The sequence below is a fragment of the Halichoerus grypus genome, chromosome 2, assembly GCF_964656455.1.
Source record: "Halichoerus grypus chromosome 2, mHalGry1.hap1.1, whole genome shotgun sequence".
NCBI classification, from domain to species: domain Eukaryota; kingdom Metazoa; phylum Chordata; class Mammalia; order Carnivora; family Phocidae; genus Halichoerus; species Halichoerus grypus.
The window spans coordinates 190025027-190045072 of record NC_135713.1 but is presented as its reverse complement, the minus strand read 5'-3'; the positions used below and the strand labels follow the sequence as shown (position 1 = coordinate 190045072).

The 20046-nt window shown below is 50.1% G+C and overlaps 1 protein-coding gene across 1 annotated transcript; it reads right to left on the bottom strand.

Moving 5' to 3' along the window:
* Window positions 1–7449: 7449 nt before the first annotated feature.
* LOC118537784 (amine oxidase [copper-containing] 3-like) lies at window positions 7450–15460 on the bottom strand. Its single transcript, XM_078065776.1, is given in 6 exon segments — window positions 7450–8189; window positions 8192–8336; window positions 8583–8713; window positions 9433–9571; window positions 9574–9719; window positions 13793–15460. Coding segments are annotated over 6 exon segments (2316 nt in total). The 5' UTR covers window positions 15423–15460; the 3' UTR covers window positions 7450–8064.
* Between the last annotated feature and the right edge of the window lie 4586 nt (window positions 15461–20046).

Sequence of the window (20046 nt, the reverse complement as noted above, 5' to 3'; positions counted from 1 at the left end):
TCTGCTAGGAAGTAAACAGCCGTCTGTCCCGCCAACGCCTGTCTCCCTGGACACGGGTCCTGACAGTGCCCGATCTCCGGCCAACAGGCAGGAGACAGAGGGAGAAAGGCAGGGAGAGTCTTGCGTGCCTCCCTCCTCTAGGATGAAAAGGAAAGACAGTGTTTGCTCTATTTTTAGGATTTTAAAGATTTCCTTCACTTTAGTAGGGCTGAAGTGGAAGGAGGGTGGCACTGGAGTCCCGGAAGTCAAGGGGATCTCTCCAACCTTGAATTCCAGAAGGCAGGAAGCCTGCTGCTCCCTCCTCAGCCCTGTGCAACCTCAGCCTCTGCTCTCCTGGGGACTCACCATGACCTTTTCACTGTCAGCTCTGCTGGTTGGTCTTTTCTCATCCTTCTTCTTCCTTGATCTTTTGGTCACATCTGACATTTCTGACAGCTGTCTTGAAGCGTTCACGCTCTTTGCGCTCCAGCAAGCTCTCCTTTCCTTTCTCCTCTTCCTCCTCCCACAGCATGATGTTGGACTCTGCTTGGACACCACTTGGATGTCCCACACATTCCCCTTCCAGACCTGTTCCTCCTCCGGACTTTCTTGCTTTGCATACACCTCTCTTCTTCTGCCATCCTCCAGGCACTGAGCCTGGCACTTTGAGTCATCCTTGATGCCGCCTCATTGGGTTCTGACCATATATTTTCTACTCTTGCTTCTCCTTGTCAATCTCTCTGCTTAGACCTGCTGGTCACTCCCTTACCTAATTATCTCCTACTCCCCTTCTCGCTGCTGGCCCAAGCCATCCAATATACTACTGGCAAAAGAGCCTTCTTACAATACAGCTCTTCTCACTTGTCACCTGGAAAATATCCAGTGGCTCCCCATTGCCTCCAGAGTGAAGTTCAAATTCAAGCTTACTCACAATCAGACCCCAGGTTATCTTTCTAGTCTCATGTTTCCAATCTCTCCTTCATGGACCCCCTCACTCTAGTTTTATACTAGATGGGTTTGGATTTCCCAGATGCATCTTGGTTTTCCTAAATTTGCTCTTCCCTCCACCTGGAATACAATTTTCCCCATCCCCACGTGTCCAGATTCTAACCATGTTCAAAGGCAAGCTAATAAAGCCTTCCCAACCCACCAATGCTCACCCTTCCTCAGCTATAAAGGATCACACTGACCTGAACTCCCCTAGCACTTCACTGTTCCTAACTTGGGGGCACTTCTCATGTTCAAACCTTGCATTACAGTTACTTTGCTTATGTCTCAACCCTTTCCCTACTACCCTGGGCCCTGAGGGCCATGAAAACTTCCCTTCCAGCCTTCAGAACCAGGTTCTGTGTGTATGTCTAGTACCAGCATGGTGGCCTGTGTAAATGGCTGTGACAGTTCTTCTCATCATGGCCACCTGTTCTTTTGCATTGTGACTTTGCCTGTCTTCTTATCAACATGTAAAGTTTACATCTCCATTCTTTGAATCTGGGCTTGATCTTCTGCCTTGGCCAGTGGGACATTAGCAAATGTGACGCAAGCAGAGGCTTGGAAAGCCTTCGCTCACTAGGGCGTATCCGTTTGGGGCTGCAATTGGAATCCTGGGCCCCAAAGGGGAAAAGTCAAGGCTGGTCTGCTGAGACTCACTGCTGTAACATGTGAACTGACAGCCAGCCCCAGCTACCAGACATGTGAGTGACACCAAATTAGACCATCCAGCTCCAGTGCATCTGCCAGAGATCTGTGGTTGGGTGAGTGATCCCGGCTGACTCCAGCAGAAGTTCCCATCTGAGCCCAGCCCAGATAGCTGACCTATGGAATAAAGAACAAATAAAACAGTTTGTTGTTTTAAGTCATTAAATTTCAGGGTGGTTTGTTATGCAGTAACAAACACGCAGCAGATGCTGGTTAATAAACTATTAAATACTAGCTAGTATTCATTGAGCATTTACGATATGTCAAGAACTGGTTTTGGAAAATTACACGGATTAACTCATTGAATCCTCATAAAAATTCCAAGGTAGATTTTATTACTGTCCCCATTTTACAAGTGTGGAAAATGAGCTACAGAGAAGTTAAGTAAGTTGCCCAGCGGTGACATTTGCCAGATCCAAATGTCAGCAATCTGGTTCTAGAAGCCACACCATGAACACCATACCATGTTGTGGAATGAGTGAACTCATTGAGGATGTTGCCTCACAAACACCATTTCCCACAGGCATGCCAAATTCTACAGCATTTGGGGGTCCACAGCTCAGCTTCTGCCTCTAACCCTCCCACCCCGTGCTTCTTTGGGTCTATCCCAGGCTCTGGGCCTTTCCTGTTTCAGGAAAAGCCCGGCGTGGGGAACTGATTTACAGATCTGCCAATGTCCACCTACTCAGAAACCTTCTGTGCCATCTCCCCCCCTTCCTGTGACCTTTGCTGGGTAATGGTTCCAGCGGTGCAGGTCTCATCTGGAGAGGGAATGCTCAGGCTCAGCGTGTCAGTGTCGCCCTTTGGCCCCATGTCCTGGCTTAACCGGTACAACCAGGGTGATTTCTCACTTGGAATCTTTGGGCTTTCTTAGATCTTCTTTTCTGAGGTAGTCAAAAAGGAAAAACTGGATATGAAACGGCTTTTTACAAAACTGAGAATTACTTGAATATAACAATAGTTACTGTTTTTTCAGATTTCAACAAAGATGTATTTAAGCACCAATAATGGACATGACACCATGCTAGGCGCCAGGCCAGGGAAGCCAACAGGACATGGGTTTTGCCCCTGAGAGCTCAGTCTCTCAGATGGGGAGTGAAGGGAGGATACGTGGAGATGATGAACTAGGAATCAGTGAATGAACCTCTTTTGTAGGGTTCTGTCCAAAGTACCAAGGGAACAGGGAGAACAAAGCAACTAGGTTTGCTCAGGGGGTGCTATTTGAGGATGAGTAAATGGAGGAAGGAGGAGGAAGGGGGAAGAGGAAGGAACCAGAGGAAGGAAGGAGGAGAGTGCAGAGACGTGAGTGGTTGGGAATGGACTGGGGAAAGACACATGGTTGGGGCATCTGGAGTGTGGGACATCAGGATGGCAGGGGCTGCTGAAACCAGTTTGTGAATGATCTCATATGTCTACTCTCTAGTAAGGAGCTCTGAAGATTTATTTACACTTTTATTTTTTTAGAGAGAGAGCAGGTGCGTGCGAGCCGTGCTGGAGGGGCAGAGGGAGAGGGAGAATCTTAAGCAGGCTTAAGATTTCACCCAGTGCGGAGCCTGATGTGGGGCTCGATCTCATGACCCTGAGATCATGACCTGAGCTGAAAACAAGAGTCGGATGCTTAACCAACTGAGCCACCCAGGTGCCCCCAAGGAGTTCTGAATATTTATAAGGATCAGTTGGCCAAGGAAAAACTGTAGGAAGAGAAGGGAAGGAAGGTGAGGATTTGCTTGCAGTGAGTTTCTGCTCTGGAAGTTAGATGTGAAATCCAGGCAAGGCTGGGTGGGTTGTGACAGGAGAGTCTGGCTGATGTCTCCAGGACACCCCATGATGGTTTCTTGGTGACTTCACCACAGTCCAGGGGAGGGACATAAATCAGAAACCAGATTCATCAGATCACCAAGGGAGATCATCTTTCAGGGAAGATCTAAATTTATCAAAGTAACACCTGCAGGCTAATCTTCATTTACAGTAACTGTCAAAGCCAAAGCAATTTTTATCAAGATACCAATTAATTCATTTCCACAAGAGATATAATTGACTTGCCCATTTTCTTCCCATGACCAAGGTGTGGTGGGAAGCTGGCCCAAGAAGCTGTGAATCAGAATCAGCAGTTGGTCATGAGCTAGGTTTGACAGGGTCTCGTGCCTCCATCCAAGGTCTAGTGTGCCTCCAGAGCTAGACATGCCCAGCCTTGGGCCGGGTCCTCTGTTCTAGACATGGTCAGATTGTCCTGCTGGGACAGACTCTGTAATGCCCCTTTTCTGTGCCTTCTGATGAACACATTACTTCTATATCTTAGACACATTCTTTGTAGATCTTTATATATCAAGCCTCCTCTGGCCAGCTTGGAACTGAACTGCTGTCCCAGGGTTTTCACAACCTTGGATACATGTTAGAATCACCAGGGGGAGACTTAAAAGCTGCAAATATCTTGAGCCTCACCCCCAGAGATTCTGATGTGATTGGTCTGAGGTACAGCCTGGGCAGGTGGAGTTTTACAAGCTCCACCAATGATTTAATGCGCAGTCAAGGTTGAGAGCCTTTGCTTTAAGGCAACTGTGCATATTTCTGCTCTGGTCCATTGCGTGTTGATTTTGCTCTTAGAGGGTCACTTACCATGGACCAGGTGTCAAGTTCAACAATGCTTCTCAAGCATCACCTTGTTGAATTCTTTAACCAGGCCTGCCAGGCAGTGAGGAAGAGCAGTGGGATGGGAGAAAGCAGTCAGATATAATACCACAAAGACTTGGGTTCAAGCCCAGCCTCCTGCTTACTAGCCAGATGACTTGGGGCAAGTTACCTAATCCTTCTGAATCTTACTTTTCTCATCTGTAAAATGGGAATGATAATAATATCTGCTTCTCAAGGTTGTTGTGAAGCAACAGATAGAAATTAGCTCACCATCGTAGTCTCCACCATACTGGCTCCATTTCAGTGGGAGAAGCAGGAAAAACTGAGACAGCACGCTCCTTGAGGGGCCTTAAGAAAGGGGGAGTCCCCCCATCATATTCTGGCCCACAGACATAAGGTCAAGGAGTATGAGGAACATGCCATAGGCAGGTGTCTAGGATAAAAGCCTTATAATTGATTTCCCTTCACAGAGTCCAGACGTGGGGAGGAAGAAGAATTCTACAGAAGCTGCAGATACCTGCCTGCAGAGCCTGAGTAGAGCAAACATGGGCAACCATTGGCCATGGGCCACATTTTGGAGTGGGGACACGAAGCAGGTGCACTAAGAGGCCAGCTCACATGGATAGTGTGTGTGTGTGTATGTGTGTGTGTGTGTGTGTGTGTGTGTGTGTGTGTGGTAGTCGCGGTCCTTTCAGTGGGGTCTGTAGGTCCAACAGTCCCTGGAGGGCCCACATCACCAGACTTCTTTCCCACTCACCAGGTTGTCCCCACAATTTTGCTACTCTGACCCTTTGGGCTACATTCCTCAGGGTCTGGTTGCTCTTTTTCTTGTGGCTGGAAGGGTGTGTTCCCAGGAAGGCCTTCCAACAAGGCTGCCTCAGGGCTTTTCCTGAGAGTTCCCTGTGCACCCACTCCTTTGGGGTGGCTCAGATTGTCCCCTCTGACCCCACTGGGGAGCCCCCTCGCACCCTCATCGGTTAGCCGGTGAGCTACAGCGGCAGAGCCCCTCAGGCAGACCTCAGCCTGGGGGCACAGGCCCCCTCTCCCCATCCTTGCAAGTGGAGAAGCAGAGCTGGAACTGCCGAGAGAAGCATCATCCTTGGCTCCTCCCCCAGCATTTGCTTGGTGGTGGGTGGGAGGCAAGATGAGAGCATCTATACCCATCAAGGTTCAAAATTTTTTTTTTTTAAAGATGTTATTTATTTATTTGACAGAGACAGACACAGCCAGAGAGGGAACACAAGCAGGGGGAGTGGGAGAGGGAGAAGCAGGCTTCCCGCTGAGCAGGGAGCCCGATGCGGGGCTCGATCCCAGGACCCTGGGATCATGACCTGAGCCGAAGGCAGACGCTTAATGACTGAGCCACCCAGGCGCCCCAAGGGAGGCAAGATGAGAGCATCTATACCCATCAAGGTTCAAATTTTTTTACACAAGAAAACACAAGAAAGTAAAAAGAGAATATTTATCTGGGCTGAGAGGATAAAGAGACACTAAATCACTGAGCCTAGAAACAAAATGGAAAGAAGCATCAGCTTAACTGTCTTAACCAGCTCTGCCTTCACCCCTTCTCCATCTGAGAGCTTTTCACCATATCCTGCTGCTATTCTTGAATCAAGAATGTGGTTCCCATGGCTTTTAGTCTTTGTATGAAGGTCCCTTTGCCAGAACTTAGGTCCTTTCTGGCTCACCTGGCTGAGCCTGGGTGTGTAGGCAGTTCTTGAGGGAACCACAGGATTTCCACGGTGTCTGAACTCTGGTTTGCCATTTCTCTCTGCTCACAAGCTGAGCTGGACCCGAATCTCTGTGCCCTCAATTACCTTCTTGCCACGGCCTGCCCTCCCCGAGGGCTGGGTCAGTGGCCCGGACTTCCTCCTGGGGAAGGAATCCCCTCTCTGCCTGACCCCACAACCCCCTTCTCTAGAAAAGAGACTGACAGAAGTAGGCAAGCTATCAAAGCAGAGGTGTGAACACACATACCCCATGGATTTCTCTGGTCTGGAGGCACCTCCCCACCTTACTCCTGCCCCCACACTCTTTTCTGGAAAATATTCCAGTTTTTATTTATGCCCATCCATAGTTTACACCCCAGGAAGGCCAGTGGGGATGGGAGGACCTGGAGGCTGTTGCCTGACCAGGCCAGCTGGTCCCCACTGAGACACCCCTGGTCGCTGGCATGCCCGCCCCGGATCAGACAGCTCCTGGTCTGGGGCCCAGGCTCCTGATGCTTTCTGGTTCCTATCTTCGGTGACGTTCTGGTCATCTGTGTTCGCTGCTGCTGCGGAGGCCCCTGTCACTCTTGGCCCTGGGAACATTCTACCCACAAAACCCCCTCAACTGCTGCTGTCACCTGACCATCCTACCCTTTCTCAAAAGCTTATTCCACACGGTCTCCGTCCATGGCAGGAACTCAGAAGAAGATTATTCGGCAGTGTAAACAGATGACAAGATGACAGGAGGAACATTTTTATTCAGGTAGTGAGAGGAAGGAAATGCCAGGGAGGAGAAGCTGAAGTAGCAAGAAGAGGGGGAGGAGGAAGAAGAGAAACACAGGGAGGAGAAGGAATGTGCTGGAATAAGAGGGACACAGACCTAGTGGGGACCCTGCCCTGGTACTTGAGAGAACAGCTGGTCTCTAGAGGCCTCATCTTCAGATTCCAGACCGAAGGGCAGAGGAGGAGCCTGGCAGGCCCCAGAAAGCTTCTGAATGTTAATGACACTCAACTGTACATCTAAAAATGATCACTTTTTGTAAATTGTAAATTTTATGTAATGTATGTTTTAGCACAATTAAAAGAAGAAGAAAGGAAAAGTAATGGTGCAGTCACTTTGGACAACAAAGTGTCTGCGGTTTCTCAAAAAGTTAAGCCTCGGGTGACCGTGCGCCCCAGCAGATCCCCCCACTCCTGCCCCGGCGTGTGCCCGAGAGAAACAAAAACGTCTGTCCACGTGAGAGCTTGTCCACGAATGTTCACAGGAGCATTGTCCACAAAGTGGAAACAACTCAAATGGCCATCAGTGGAAGAGTGGATGAACAAAGTGTGGTCTATCCATGTGGTGGAACGGTGCTCAGCCGTAAGGGACCAACACAGCTCAGAAACGTGATGCTGAGGGAAAGAAGCCAACCACAGAAGGCCACGTACTGTACGAATTTATTTATACGAAATGTCCAGAATGTCAGCAAATCTATAGTGACAGAAAGACGAGTGGTTGCCTAGAGCCGGGAAGGGGTTGGAGGGGAAAGAGAGAGTGAGTGCTAACAGATCCCGGGTTTCTTTCTCAGATGATGAGAATGCTCTGGAATTGGATAGGGGTGACAGTTGTACAACTTTGTAAATATACTAAAACCCCCTAACTTGTACATATTAAAAGGGTGGATTTAATGCATGCGAATCATATCTTGTTAAAAAAAAAAAAGTAAGATTAAAAAACTGTTAGAAGAAACACGAATCTTCTGGGAAAAGCTTGGCCATCAATCCGGGCTTCAGCTGGCCATTCTCTCTGGGACAGGAACCCAGCAGGTCTCGGGTCAACAAAGCTGAGTCATGTCTGTCCCTCCCCCAGTGCCAGGCATCACAGGCTCAGGGTGCTCCCAGCAGGGAGGGGGTGTCAGGGAGGGCGATAGAGAGGGGGCCTGGGGAGAAGGGGACGTGGGGAGCTTTGGGGTGGAAAGAAGAAGAAGAGGGCACCAGGCCGCCTGGCCCAGCACCCACTGCTCCTCTCCCCACGCACCCTGGCCACATTCCCCATCCCGAGGACCCCCTAGTTGTGAGAGAAACCCCCATGGGAGAAGGCAGGGAGGTCTGGGGCACAGGCAGCAGCATGGGGAAGGCAAGCCAGGGGGTTGACCTCACAGGCCCCAGCATCCTGGTCCCCCTGGAAATAGAGTCCACAGACTCAAAGGAGGGGTCCTGGTCAAAGAAGTTGTAGGGTCGGAGGAAGAAGCCCACACCATTCCCCACCGTCACCGTGTTGAGAACATCTTCTGCGTGTGGGATGTGCAGGAAACTAGCTGTCACCCAGGCCACCAAGTCCTGGCAGGAGGGAAGAAAGAGGATCCTGAGGCCTGGCTTTGTGAAGGACAGGCCTGCCTCCTTCAGCAGCCTTGGATGTGAGGATTCACCTTGCCAGCCCAGGAAAAATGTGAAATCACAAAGCTTTCTTTCTTAGTAGGTCCTAAAGACCCCCAAGGAATGTGGCTTTAGGAGTGGACAAGGTGGCTCATCCTTGCTTCCTTTGCACCCCCCTCTTGCTTCCACCTCTTCCCACGGTCAGCTGACCTCTCCAGCAATGGTCTCGTTGTTGATGAAGTCAGCGAAGTCCACGGTGGGGGCCCAAGGGTCATTCAAATTGTAGATGCTGGTGCTGCTTCGCTCCGCCTCCTTCCCCTGGGTCACCGCCAGATGGTACCCCGTAGGAGATTTGGATTAGATCACGAGGTCACCAACCTGTCCTACTGCCCGAAGCCGCAGTGAAGAGGGAACACAAAGGGGAAATGAGCACAAAGGTCTCCCGGCGTCGAGCCTCATTATCATTCTCTGTGCACTTGTTCTCTTTCTGTCCCTCTGTCCCATAGAGTTCATGAGTTTGTTCCATATCCCGTATCACCAACGTCCACCGGCCCACTGTTCAGACCTCAGATAGGAATGTCATCCTCACGCGTCCATCCAGATCTGAGCCTGCACCGTGGACGCATGTGTGTAGATGTGGCCTGATTCCCATCTTCAGGCCATTCCAGGATGTCAAATGCCTGGATGTTAGGGCATATTCCCTCAGATCCGTGTTCCTCTCTTACTCTTTGTTTTCTCCTCCAACTTTTATTGTGAACATTTTAAACGTGCAGAAAAGTTGAAAGAATGGCCCAGTGAACACCCGTGAACCCACAACCTAGATTCCACCTTCAACATCTTATTATATTTGAGTCAGCATGGAGTTCTCCATCTATCCGTCCATCCAGTAGGCTTCATTTGGAGTGGCACTAAGATTGTGGCCACAGGAATGAGTGTGTGTGTGTGATTGTGTATGTACATGCACACCCACGGGAGGTTGGGGCAAAGTAGCTTCTCAGCAACATGGGCCTTTCTTACAGTCCACCTCCCCCAGCTTCTCTCTGACACCCCGCCACTCACCTCCCCCAGCTGAAGGCTCTCTCCAAGGAGCTGTTCTGCGGCAGCGGCTCCCCAGCAAAGCTGAGCAGCTGGATGCGGTAGCCCCGCGGGTGGCCCCACTTGTTGCTGTGGTTGCTGGCCAGGTACACGTAGCGGGGGGGGGGGTGCCTCCCAGGGGGAAGGCGGCCTGCTCCTCGGTCTCCAGCAGCTTCCGGGTCACCTGCAGCCTCTGCATCTGGTGCTCGGGGCTCCAGGGTACCGGCGTGGGGACACAGGTCATGTCCTCAGCCCGGACCCTGTTCTCCAGTCCTGCAGCGGGGCGGGGGAGTGGAGGCGGGGGGGGCGGGGGGTGGGAGGGAGGGCTGGTCATGCAGCTGCCATGTCCCCTCTGGACTCTGTCCCCTCCCCGCCACTCACCGCTTCAGAGTGGGGCCAAGGAGAAACCCAGAACGGAGTGTGTCCCTGTTTCCCTTTCCCCCGCCCAAGATATCCCTGATCCAGAGATTTGGAGAAGGTCTTTCTGCCTGATGTCATCTCTGGTAATAATGCTGGATGCCTTGTGACTGGGCCTCCACTGATGTCCTCCTTCTGAGGGCCTGCAAGGGAGGATGGTTGAACCGAAGTTGGAGCAGCCTAGCAGGCGATGTGCAGAGTCGGATTCCTTCTGACCCTATGCCTCATGTCTGAAGCCCTATAGCATCACCAGAACTGCCTTATCATGAACATAGGAACAGTGGTCACTCACCTGCACTACTCCTCAAGGAGCTCTGCACCGCAGAGCACTGATGCTTTACTTGTACTGCAGCCTTATGAAGGAGGAACTACACTTGTGCCCATTGTACAGATGGGACAACTGAGGTTTAGAGGATTTAAGTAATGTGCTCTGGCTTGTCACCAAGGGCATGTGGTTACCATCATGGTGGTGCTGGCGATCCCAATCTTACTCTGGCTCTGCACCTGCCCACACAGCGGCACACGCAGGAGAGCCACACAGAGGGGGCGCATCCCACGCAGACAGCTGCGGTGCAGGCCAGAGGGAAGGAAAGTCGGAGCCAGGGCCCGATGCTGCTGGAGCTTGGTGGTGCTTCCTATCATCTGGGGCTTGGCAAGGAATTAAGAACAGGGCCAAAGGCACAGTGTGTTCCTTGAACTCTGGGAATTTTGAATGATTTTTATCAGAATCTCACTAGGTACCCTACTAGGAGTCAATTTAAGTGATCTGAGACCAAAGAGCAGTAAACGAACACGAGCCAAAGCTCCCTCTATACCTTCCAAGGACCAGCAGAGAGCAGAGACTGATGAAGTAGACTCTCGCTTTCCTTTTGTGGATTCACTGACCCTCCGTCCACACCCCAGGGTTTCTACCCATAGGTAACAATTAAAGGCCAACAGTTCTTTCTGGAACATCCACACAGTGGGCTCATATGGACAACAACGACAGCAACAATGGCTAATACTTCTCACTACTTGTCAGGCACGGTTCAAAGAGCTTGAAGAGACATCCTCGCTTAGGTACAGAGATAAAGAGAGATGTGTGTGTCAGGTGGAATACATATGCATCTTTTCTAGCTAAGTCCAATGAGCGAGCCTAAAAGCAATGATGTCCCAGTGCTAATGAGCACTCCCGGTACCCTGGGCTTGGTTTCTAAAGAGTATCCTCCAGTAAAAAGGAACCAGAGCTCCTTGGAGAGGGGGTTGGATTCCAGGGCTGGAGCAGGGAAAATACAAGATCAAATTGGAATATCCTGGGGCGCCTGGGTGGCTCAGTTGGTTAGGCATCTGTCTTTGGCTCAGGTCATGATCTCAGAGTCCTGGGATTGAGCCCTGCGTCAGGCTCCCTGTTCAGCGGGGATTCTGCTTCTCCCTCTCCTTCTGCCTCTCCCCCTGCTTGTGCTCTGTCTCTCTCTCTCAAATGAATAAAAAAAAAAATTGGAACATCCTGTGGTGCCAAAAAGAAAGAAGCACTCCAAAAAGGATGGAGGCATATTGAAAGGACACAAGAACCAACCGGAAGCATCTCCCAATGGCCAATACTGGAACAGTGCAAGGAACAGAATAAATAACACTGCTGGGTTGTAAACCTTAGGATAAAATAAATATCCATGAATCAATGCAGTTATGAATAATTGCATGTATAAATCAATGTAAAAGGAGGATAACTTTTCCTTTGGAGAATTCTAATTAATCAATGTATAAAGAATAAAGAAAAAAATTTGAAATGACCAGTAGGGAAATATTTCAGTAATAATTCTTGCAAAAAAAAAAAAAAGTCTACCAACAGATGCTAAAAATCAGTGGGCAAGAATTTAAGAAGAAAAGAAATAGGATATTTGCATAGCATCACAGTAATTGCCCCAAGATATTTATTAACTGCAAATGGAAAAATACTAACTTTTTAAAAAAGATTTTATTTATTATTTATTTATTTATTTATTTATTTATTTATTTATTTATTTGACAGAGAGAGAGAGAGAGCACAGCAGGAGGACTGACAGACAGAGGGAGAGGGAGAAGCAGGCTTCCTGCTGAGCAGAGAGCCCGAAGTGGGGCTTGATCCCAGGACCCTGGGCTCATGACCCAAGCTGAAGGCAGACACTTAACTGACTGAGCCACCCAGGTGCCCCGGAAAAGTAGTAACTTGTACAATGGAGAAAGCCAGAAGACACCATCTTAACCAGGTTCTTGAGGTCAACATCTCTGGTAATAAGACATCTCAAACTCATGTACCCCTTGATATGATGCGCTGAGAAGGGCATAATGTCATTTCTCTGGTTTTCTTGCAAAAAAAAGAAGTACAATCTCAATCTAATCATGAGAAAATAACAGAGAAATCCGATTTGAGAGACGCTGTATAAAATAATGACCAAAATCTTCCTTAGTGTCAAGGTCATGAAAGACAAGAAAAGCCTAAGGAGCTGTCATAGATTGGAGGAAACTAAGGAGAAAATTTACCTAAATGCAGTGTGGGATCCTGGATTAGATCCTGGAACAGAAAAAGAAAGTTAATGAAAGAACTAATGAAACTCTAATAAGGTCTGTAGTTTAGTTAATAGTACTGTAATAATGTTAATCTCCTGGTTTTGATCGCCATACTGTGGTTGTGTAAGATGTTAACATTAGGGGGAACTGGGTGAAGGGTATATGGGAACTGGACAATGTTTGCAACTTTTCGTAAGTCTAAAATTATTTCAAAAGAGAAAGTGTTTTGGGCCACCAGCCTGGCTCAGTCGGAAAAGCATGCAACTCTCAATCTCAGGGTTGTGAGTTCGAGTCCCATGCTGGGTGTAGAGATTATTGCAAGAAAGAAAGAAAGAAGTTTTGTTTGTTTGGTTTTTTAAAGAGAAAGCATTTTAAAGTGCTCATCATTAATCCTCAAATAGTCTTACTAAGAATGCACTGTTACACCATTTTTACACTTGGGTAAAGTGAGGCACAGAGCAGTTAATCATAAAAGTATTTCTATCATACACATTTTTCGAGGCACTCCACATGTTCACCACTCCTCCATTAGAATGTAAGCCTCTTGAGAGTAGGGATGTTGTTTCTTTTGTTAAATTGCATTAGCGCAGTGATTGGTGTAAATATGCATTCATGGGCCGCCTGGGTGGCAGGTCAGCTAGGCGTCCGACTCTTGATTTCAGTTCAGGTCATGATCTCAGAGTCATGAGATGGCGCTCCACATTGGGCTCCGTTCCTGGTGTAGAACCGGCATAAGATTCTCTCTCTCTCCCTCTGCCCCTCCCCCTGCTCCCTCTCTCTAAAAAAGAAAAACTGCATTCAGTAACTGTTGCTTGCGTGAGTGATATGTAGTTATGTGAAAAAACAGAGGTGGCAAAATATATGTATGTTATGATCCAAATTTGGTAATAAAAATTTGAAATACTTATATCAGTATGTCATATTTACAGATGATATACAATATAACAAATGTTATGATTTATTAAATATTGCAGATGCCATATTTAAAAATATGGAAGAATTTTATTTTTAAGTACGGAAGAATAACCGATCTGCTAAGGATGAAAATGTCTGTGGAATCCGACTTTCACCTTTACTTCATATGCTTTTATATTTTTAATGTTTCAGTGATAATTCTTTTTTTTTTTTTTTTAAAGATTTTATTTATTTATTTGACAGAGAGAGACACAGCGAGAGAGGGAACACAAGCAGGGGAGTGGGAGAGGGAGAAGCAGGCTTCCCTCCGAGCAGGGAGCCCGATGCGGGGCTCGATCCCAGGACGCTGGGATCATGACCTGAGCCGAAGGCAGACGCTTAACGACTGAGCCACCCAGGCGCCCCTGTTTCAGTGATAATTCTTAAAGCTAGGCATGGAGACCTCAGTCCCCTCTGCTGGAATCCTTGCTTCCCCAGGGATGTCTTACCTCCTACATCCAGATCCACCTTGAAGTGGGCGCTGTGGGTATGGACGGTGCCCAGCGTTTGCTCCCCAACCTGGTTCCCGTACCTTCGGGCGGCACCAAAGAGGAATGCTGAGCTGATGTAGCCGGTGGTGTGGAGTCGGACTTCTATGGCCCCACTGGAATGGAAGACCATATCCCACAGGTAGTCATAATTGAGCAAGGTCGACACAGATCTGACCACCAGCACGGTCTCTGCAAGGCCCCCAAAATAATGGGAGTAGAAATTTGAGTGGTGTCGCCTCAGGGGGAGGCCCTGGTTCTGTTCAAACACACAAATGGCATCACGTATTGTCTCGGGCGTGTGGGATTCCAGAAGGAAGTGCCAGTCCACGTAGGTGGCCAGGTAGGGGCAGTCCACCCCCCGGGTCAGGGGAGTGGAGTACTTGCCCAGGCCAAAGCTGCCATCGATATAGCGGGTCAGCATCGCTGCGGGGGAATTTCCACCATAGACGACCAAGGCCTCCTGGAGGCTGATCTCATAAGCTAGTCGTTCTCCCCGGAAGCGGATGTCAAAGATCCTGGGGCCACTGAAAGCTCCAAGGCCAAAGGAGAAAGTCCACAACGAGGAGGTCACTCGGCTCCCCTGCACACTGAAGCGGGGGCCCTGGGGATGGACTTGCAGAGGAGGAGCCGGACCGGGAGGCCCCTGGGACTTGAGGGACCAGGACCCACCTGTGCCATTGTCTGGGATCAGCACCACGTTCACCAGGCCAGCCTCAAACTGGTCCTCCAGCTGGGCCAAACTCTCATAGTAGCGGCCTTGAAAGAACACCTTCTGGATGGCCCAGCGGGCAGGGTCCAGAGCCTTGTGGCCTACCAGCAGCTCCAACCCCACGGGGTGCAGGAAGAACCCAGCCCCTGAGATGTTGTAGTAGAGGCCAAACCAGGCGGCCCGGTCTCCTGACTGCAAGCCTCGGGGGGCCGTGGTCACCGTCACCAGGTTCTGTCCTTGGCGCTTATAGAAGCAGCAGTGGTGCAGGAGCCCGGCAGCCTGGGGCAGCTCTCTGCCGAAGATCAGCTGGTCTATGTCCAGGTACTCTCGCCTCAGCACGGGGCGGCGGTGGTAGGGCAGGGGGCCCCCGTGACGCTCCACCGTCACATCCCGCAGGTAGGAGGGCCGGGGCAGTGGCCCCACCACCAGCTCACTCACGTTGGGCTGGGGTTGTCCGCCAAAGAAGACGATGGCCAGTGCCTCCCGGGCAGGTGGGGGGCTCCCCCTGTCCAGGTGGGCCAGGGCTGCGGCCTTGGGGGGCAGGTGCAGCTCCACCGAGAAGACGCAGTTGTCCGAGGGGCGGGCCTGGGCTGCATCCACCAGGCCTGGCCCTAGCTGCCGGGTCAGGAAGCTCATCACAGCCGTCAGCTCCTCTCGGCTCAGGTCTGCAAACAGCTGGCTCTGGCCGGGGTGTGTCCCGGGCTGGGCACTGGGGGACACGGAGGGGCAGCGGGGAGGCTGGCTGGGTTTACATTCCCTCTCCACTCCTTTCTCACTCCCACCATCACCCATGGCTGTCACCAGCACACTACACAGGGACAAAATAATGAAGATAGCCATAGTTAAATCTCCTGGATGGTCCTTAGGCTCCTGAATCATTATGCAGAATGGGAAATAGAAAGATAAAAGACAGACAGGACCTGGGTGCAGGATGTCTCTTTGAGTCTCTGGAGTTTACTGGTCTCTGAGAGGTGCCACTGGGCAAGAGGCACATTGAAGATAAGCAGCCAAGGGCAGATGGTTGGGTGGGGGTGGGGGTGGAGCTGGAGGGCTCAGGGGTCAGGCCAAACTCGGGAGGTGGGGCTGAAGTAGGAACCTGGACTTTAAGTGGCCCACGTAATCCTCTGTCCTCTTGTTCCAAATCAAACACTCAGGGTCAGGGTTGGGGAACCAAGTTGGAGGAAGGGTAGGTTTTGGAAATAACACAGCTGGAGGGAGGCAAGAGGAAGAAGGAACTGGGACAGAAAGGGACTGTCCTTGGGTTCTTCCTCCACCCTCCAGATGGAACCTTTTCCTTGGCTACGAGGCTGCAAGCGAAACTCACCTGCCCACACCTCTCCAGTGGGATTCCGCCCCTTCCCTCCAGGCTCTGCTTCCCATCACTCTCTCCTACTCCTCACCAGCCATCAGCCAGAACCCTACCGGCAGGCTCCAGGCTGGAGAGTAATGCTGAGAACACAAAGCACCTGGGAGGAGTTGGGAGGCTGAAGGGCTGAGCCAGATCTACAATGGGGAGGCTCTGAGCACCCTAGATCACTGGAGGGGAGTGGACAGGGTGGGGAGCCAGTCAGAAATTGGGGTGGTGGGGGGCAGGTGCAGAGTGTAACAGAAATCCCTTGTCTCCCCTTTAAGCAGGACTGATGGGCCAGGTCAGAGGTCAGGGGGCTTGGAAAACTGGCTGTGGAATTAACTTAGCAGCCCACAGCCCTCAGCTCCAGGAAACCCTCCACTGAAATGTTGCAGAAGCAGAGAGCGAAGCCACCTCCATTCTCCGCCAGGTGACGTGTAGGAGGCCACCCTCATCTGGACGGCCAGGTCCTGAGGGGAATAAGGAGAGACTGAGGGTTCCACGGAGGGGACATGCTTCCCTCATGAGCCTGGGGGAGAATCCTTTCCAACGTGGACCTGCCCAGGAAGATTTGCCTGGGAAGACATTAGTTCGACCTTGCAGGCAGAATGCGTACGTGGGACAGAGAAGAGGAAAGACATGATGGCCAAAGGAAACAGAAGGTGCAAAGGTAAAGAAACTCAAAACAGCCCAGCATGGGCAGGAAACAGCCAAAAGGTCGGTGTATTTGGTGTGAGGTGGGGACAAAATGGGGGGCAGAAGAGGTAAGATCAGGAAGTTTTGTGTTGTACGTGTTTCCAGCAAGGTCGTAATTGCAGGTAGATGGTGAGGCATCTCAGAACCTGGGAGAGTTAAACCAGGTAAATCGATAACAAAAAAGGCAGGTTATCCAGAAACATTAATACATCCAGCTGTAGTTTTGTTTTTGTTTTTAAAGATAGTATCTTCAAGTAATCTCTACAAGTGGGGCTCAAACTCGCAACCCCAAGATCCAGAGGCGCTTGCTCCACCCAGTGAGCCAGCCAGGCGCCCTGCATTCAGCTGTATTTTGATCTGGAAACTCAAAGGGTTTTCCTTTCCCTTGTTCGTTAAAGTGGTAGGGGTAGCGGTGCCCAGTCCAAAGTGGTGCGAAAGGCATGGCCCTCCATCCCATAATAACACCCCCCCCCCTTGCTGATCTGGTTTCAGACTCTGCAGAAGCACTTTGTGGAAAAAAAGCATTTTAAATATATTTTTTAAAGATTTTATTTATTTATTTGACAGAGAGAGACACAGTGAGAGAGGGAACACAAGCAGGGGGAGTGGGAGAGGGAGAAGCAGGCTTCCCGCCGAGCAGGGAGCCCGATGCGGGGCTCGATCCCAGGACCCCGGGATCAGGACCTGAGCCGAAGGCAGACGCTTAACCAACTGAGCCACCCAGGCACCCCAGCATTTTAAATATTTTTAATTTTAAAAATGTTCTGAAAACACCTTGATGAACAAACACAAAATGTTTGGTAAAAAATCTAGAAAACATAAAGGAATATACTGTGACAAATGTACTTCCCTTTCGTCCCTCAAGTCCCCTCCGCAGAAACAAGCCCTTTAACCAGTACCCCGTGGGTCATCCAGGGCTACTGTGGGGTGAGAGGAAAAGGAGGGAATAGGGCTTTGGCACAGGAGAAAGTGGGTGTGGGTCAACGCCCAGGGCAGGTCCCCCCTCCCATCACCACCCTAGCAAGGCTGGCCTCAGGGCCGCAGAAAGTGAACATAATAGCCATGACGGCTGTCACCTGAAGACTAGCTGACCACCACCCCCCAAATCCCAGACTACAGAGTCTTTCCTAACCCTGAAGATGAGCAGCCCCCAAATCATGCCTGTTATTCAATTTCCCGCCAACCAGGTACCAGGGCACTGAGCTTGTTACCTGATATAGAAACATAAAGAAACATGACATTTAATACCTACCCCTGAGTGTTGGGGAGTGGAATCCACACCCAGGGCTCCCATCCACTGAGCAGTAACATGGAGACAAGGGACTGGAGAATTTCTTGCAGTCAAGACAGGGACAATAGGATTACTACCACGAAGGCAGGAAGGGGTCATTGGAAATGGGCTGTGTGACATTTAGAATAAGAGGGTCCAGAATCTTTTTTTTTTTTTTTAACCACTGGCATTACAAGATACTGTCAATCTTTTTTTTTTTTTAAGATTTTATTTATTTATTTAATAGAGAGAGAGAGCACACACAAGCAGGGGGTAGCGGGAGAGGGAGAGGCAGGCTCCCCGCTGAGCAGGGAGCCCGATGTGGGGCTCCATCCCAGGACCCTGGGATCATGACCTGAGCTGAAGGCACACGCTTAACGACTGAGCCACCCAGACACCAGATACTGTCAATCTTAAAATTCTTTTGACAATATTCATGTAAAAAAATAGTATCTCATTATTATTTTGTATTTACTATATTACTAGAGAGATTGAATATCTTTTCATATGTTCATTGGTTATTTGTATATCTTTTGCTAATTGCTTATTCATATTTTTTGTCCTACACACAAAGATAAAACATTTCTTTTTCTGCTGGACTTAACAGGAGTTTTTCCTTCGGTGACCAGAGTTCTTGGTCACGCCGCTTTGAAGAATGAAGAGGTAAACCAGACGAAGAGTGGTGGGCAGCAAAGCAAAGTTTCTTGAGCGATAGTAAAGTTTATTGAGTGACAGTACAAAGCTCCTGAAGAGGGAGGGGACCTGAGAGGGTTGCTTAAGATGGACCAGGATCTAATGTCGAGGCCTTGCCCTGGCCACAACGCAGTGCGCCAGCCAGGGAACTCGAGTCCGGGCTCTTCGGGGAGTTACTGTCTCAGCTCCCAGCTAAGAACACACTGTTATGATGGCTCCTATTTCTCTAACCAGTGTTGCCAAGCAGAGGTCAACGTTCGCTCCAGTAAGGTATCGCCAGGCTCTCATATGGGGAGGTGGGTCACCACTGGGGGAGAACCCTTTGCCTTGGCTGGTGGGGAAGCTGGTATATAAGAGAGGCCACCCCTGACCACCTTCTCTACGTGTCTTGCTGTCACATTGTGCCCTCTGATATCGTTTCATTCAAATCTTCCCAACCGTTGGGCCCAAATACCCTAAAAACTTGCTGGAAAAGTGTCCCTTTTTGGAGAATTACTCAGGAAACAGGAACACCCACCCTGCTCCTCTCATTAGGTCGTATTTCCCTTTGAATAAACGTGGCCCCAGCCTCTATGAATGGGATGAGTTGATCCCTGGGAGCTAGGGTCCACCCCCAGCCTGCAGGCTGAAGACTGGGCCCCAGAACGTGGTATCTGAGCAGAACTGCCACCCCAGAGGCCTTGAGCAGTCGGCCAGGCCCACCTGGTCCTCACAGGTCGCGCTCCTCTTGGATCTGCATTATAGGGGGATGGCTCTGGCTACAGCGTGGGTATGGGTGGGTGCTTGGGTATGGGACAGACTAGAGGCAGAGGGCCAGGATGAGGCCAGCGACCTTGAGGACAGAGAAGAAGGCATGAGTCTGAGATGTTTAAGGGCAGAGGTGATGGGGCCAGGTGCCTGACTGGGTGTGGGTAGGTGATAATGAGCACAGTGTCTTAGGTGACACAAAGGTTTCCTGTGACCTGATGGGCTTTTTACCAGAAAGGACGTACCTGAAGAGCAGCAAGTTTAAGGGAGAACCAACAAGGTTGAGTTTGAGGTGCACACGGGAATTCCCAGTATAGATGCCTAGAAATAGGGCCATTGGCTCTATGGGTCTGGAGTGTAGGAGAGATGTTCTAAGCTAGAAATCCAGATTTGGGCCAACAACAAGTATTAGCAGTTAAAGTAAGAGAGGCTGAGATCACCTGGGGGGTACTTCTGGACAGAGAAGAGAGGAGACCCAAGACAGAGTCCTGGAAAATGCCAAGGTTTGGGGCTATGTGGGCTGGTGGGGGGGCAGAAGTAAAGGAGCCATCGTGGAAGACTGTGAAGCAGCAAATACGGACAAGGAGGGGTCAGAATGCGGGGTAGTCAAGACAGGAGAGAATTTCAAGAAGGAGGTAGGCGGTGTTGTCAGATGTCACTGAGAGGACCAGAAGGTAGGTGCCCAGAAAGGCCCATTGATTAGAAGTCACTGGTGACCTTTGTCGGGGCAGCGTCTGTGGCTGTGGGCC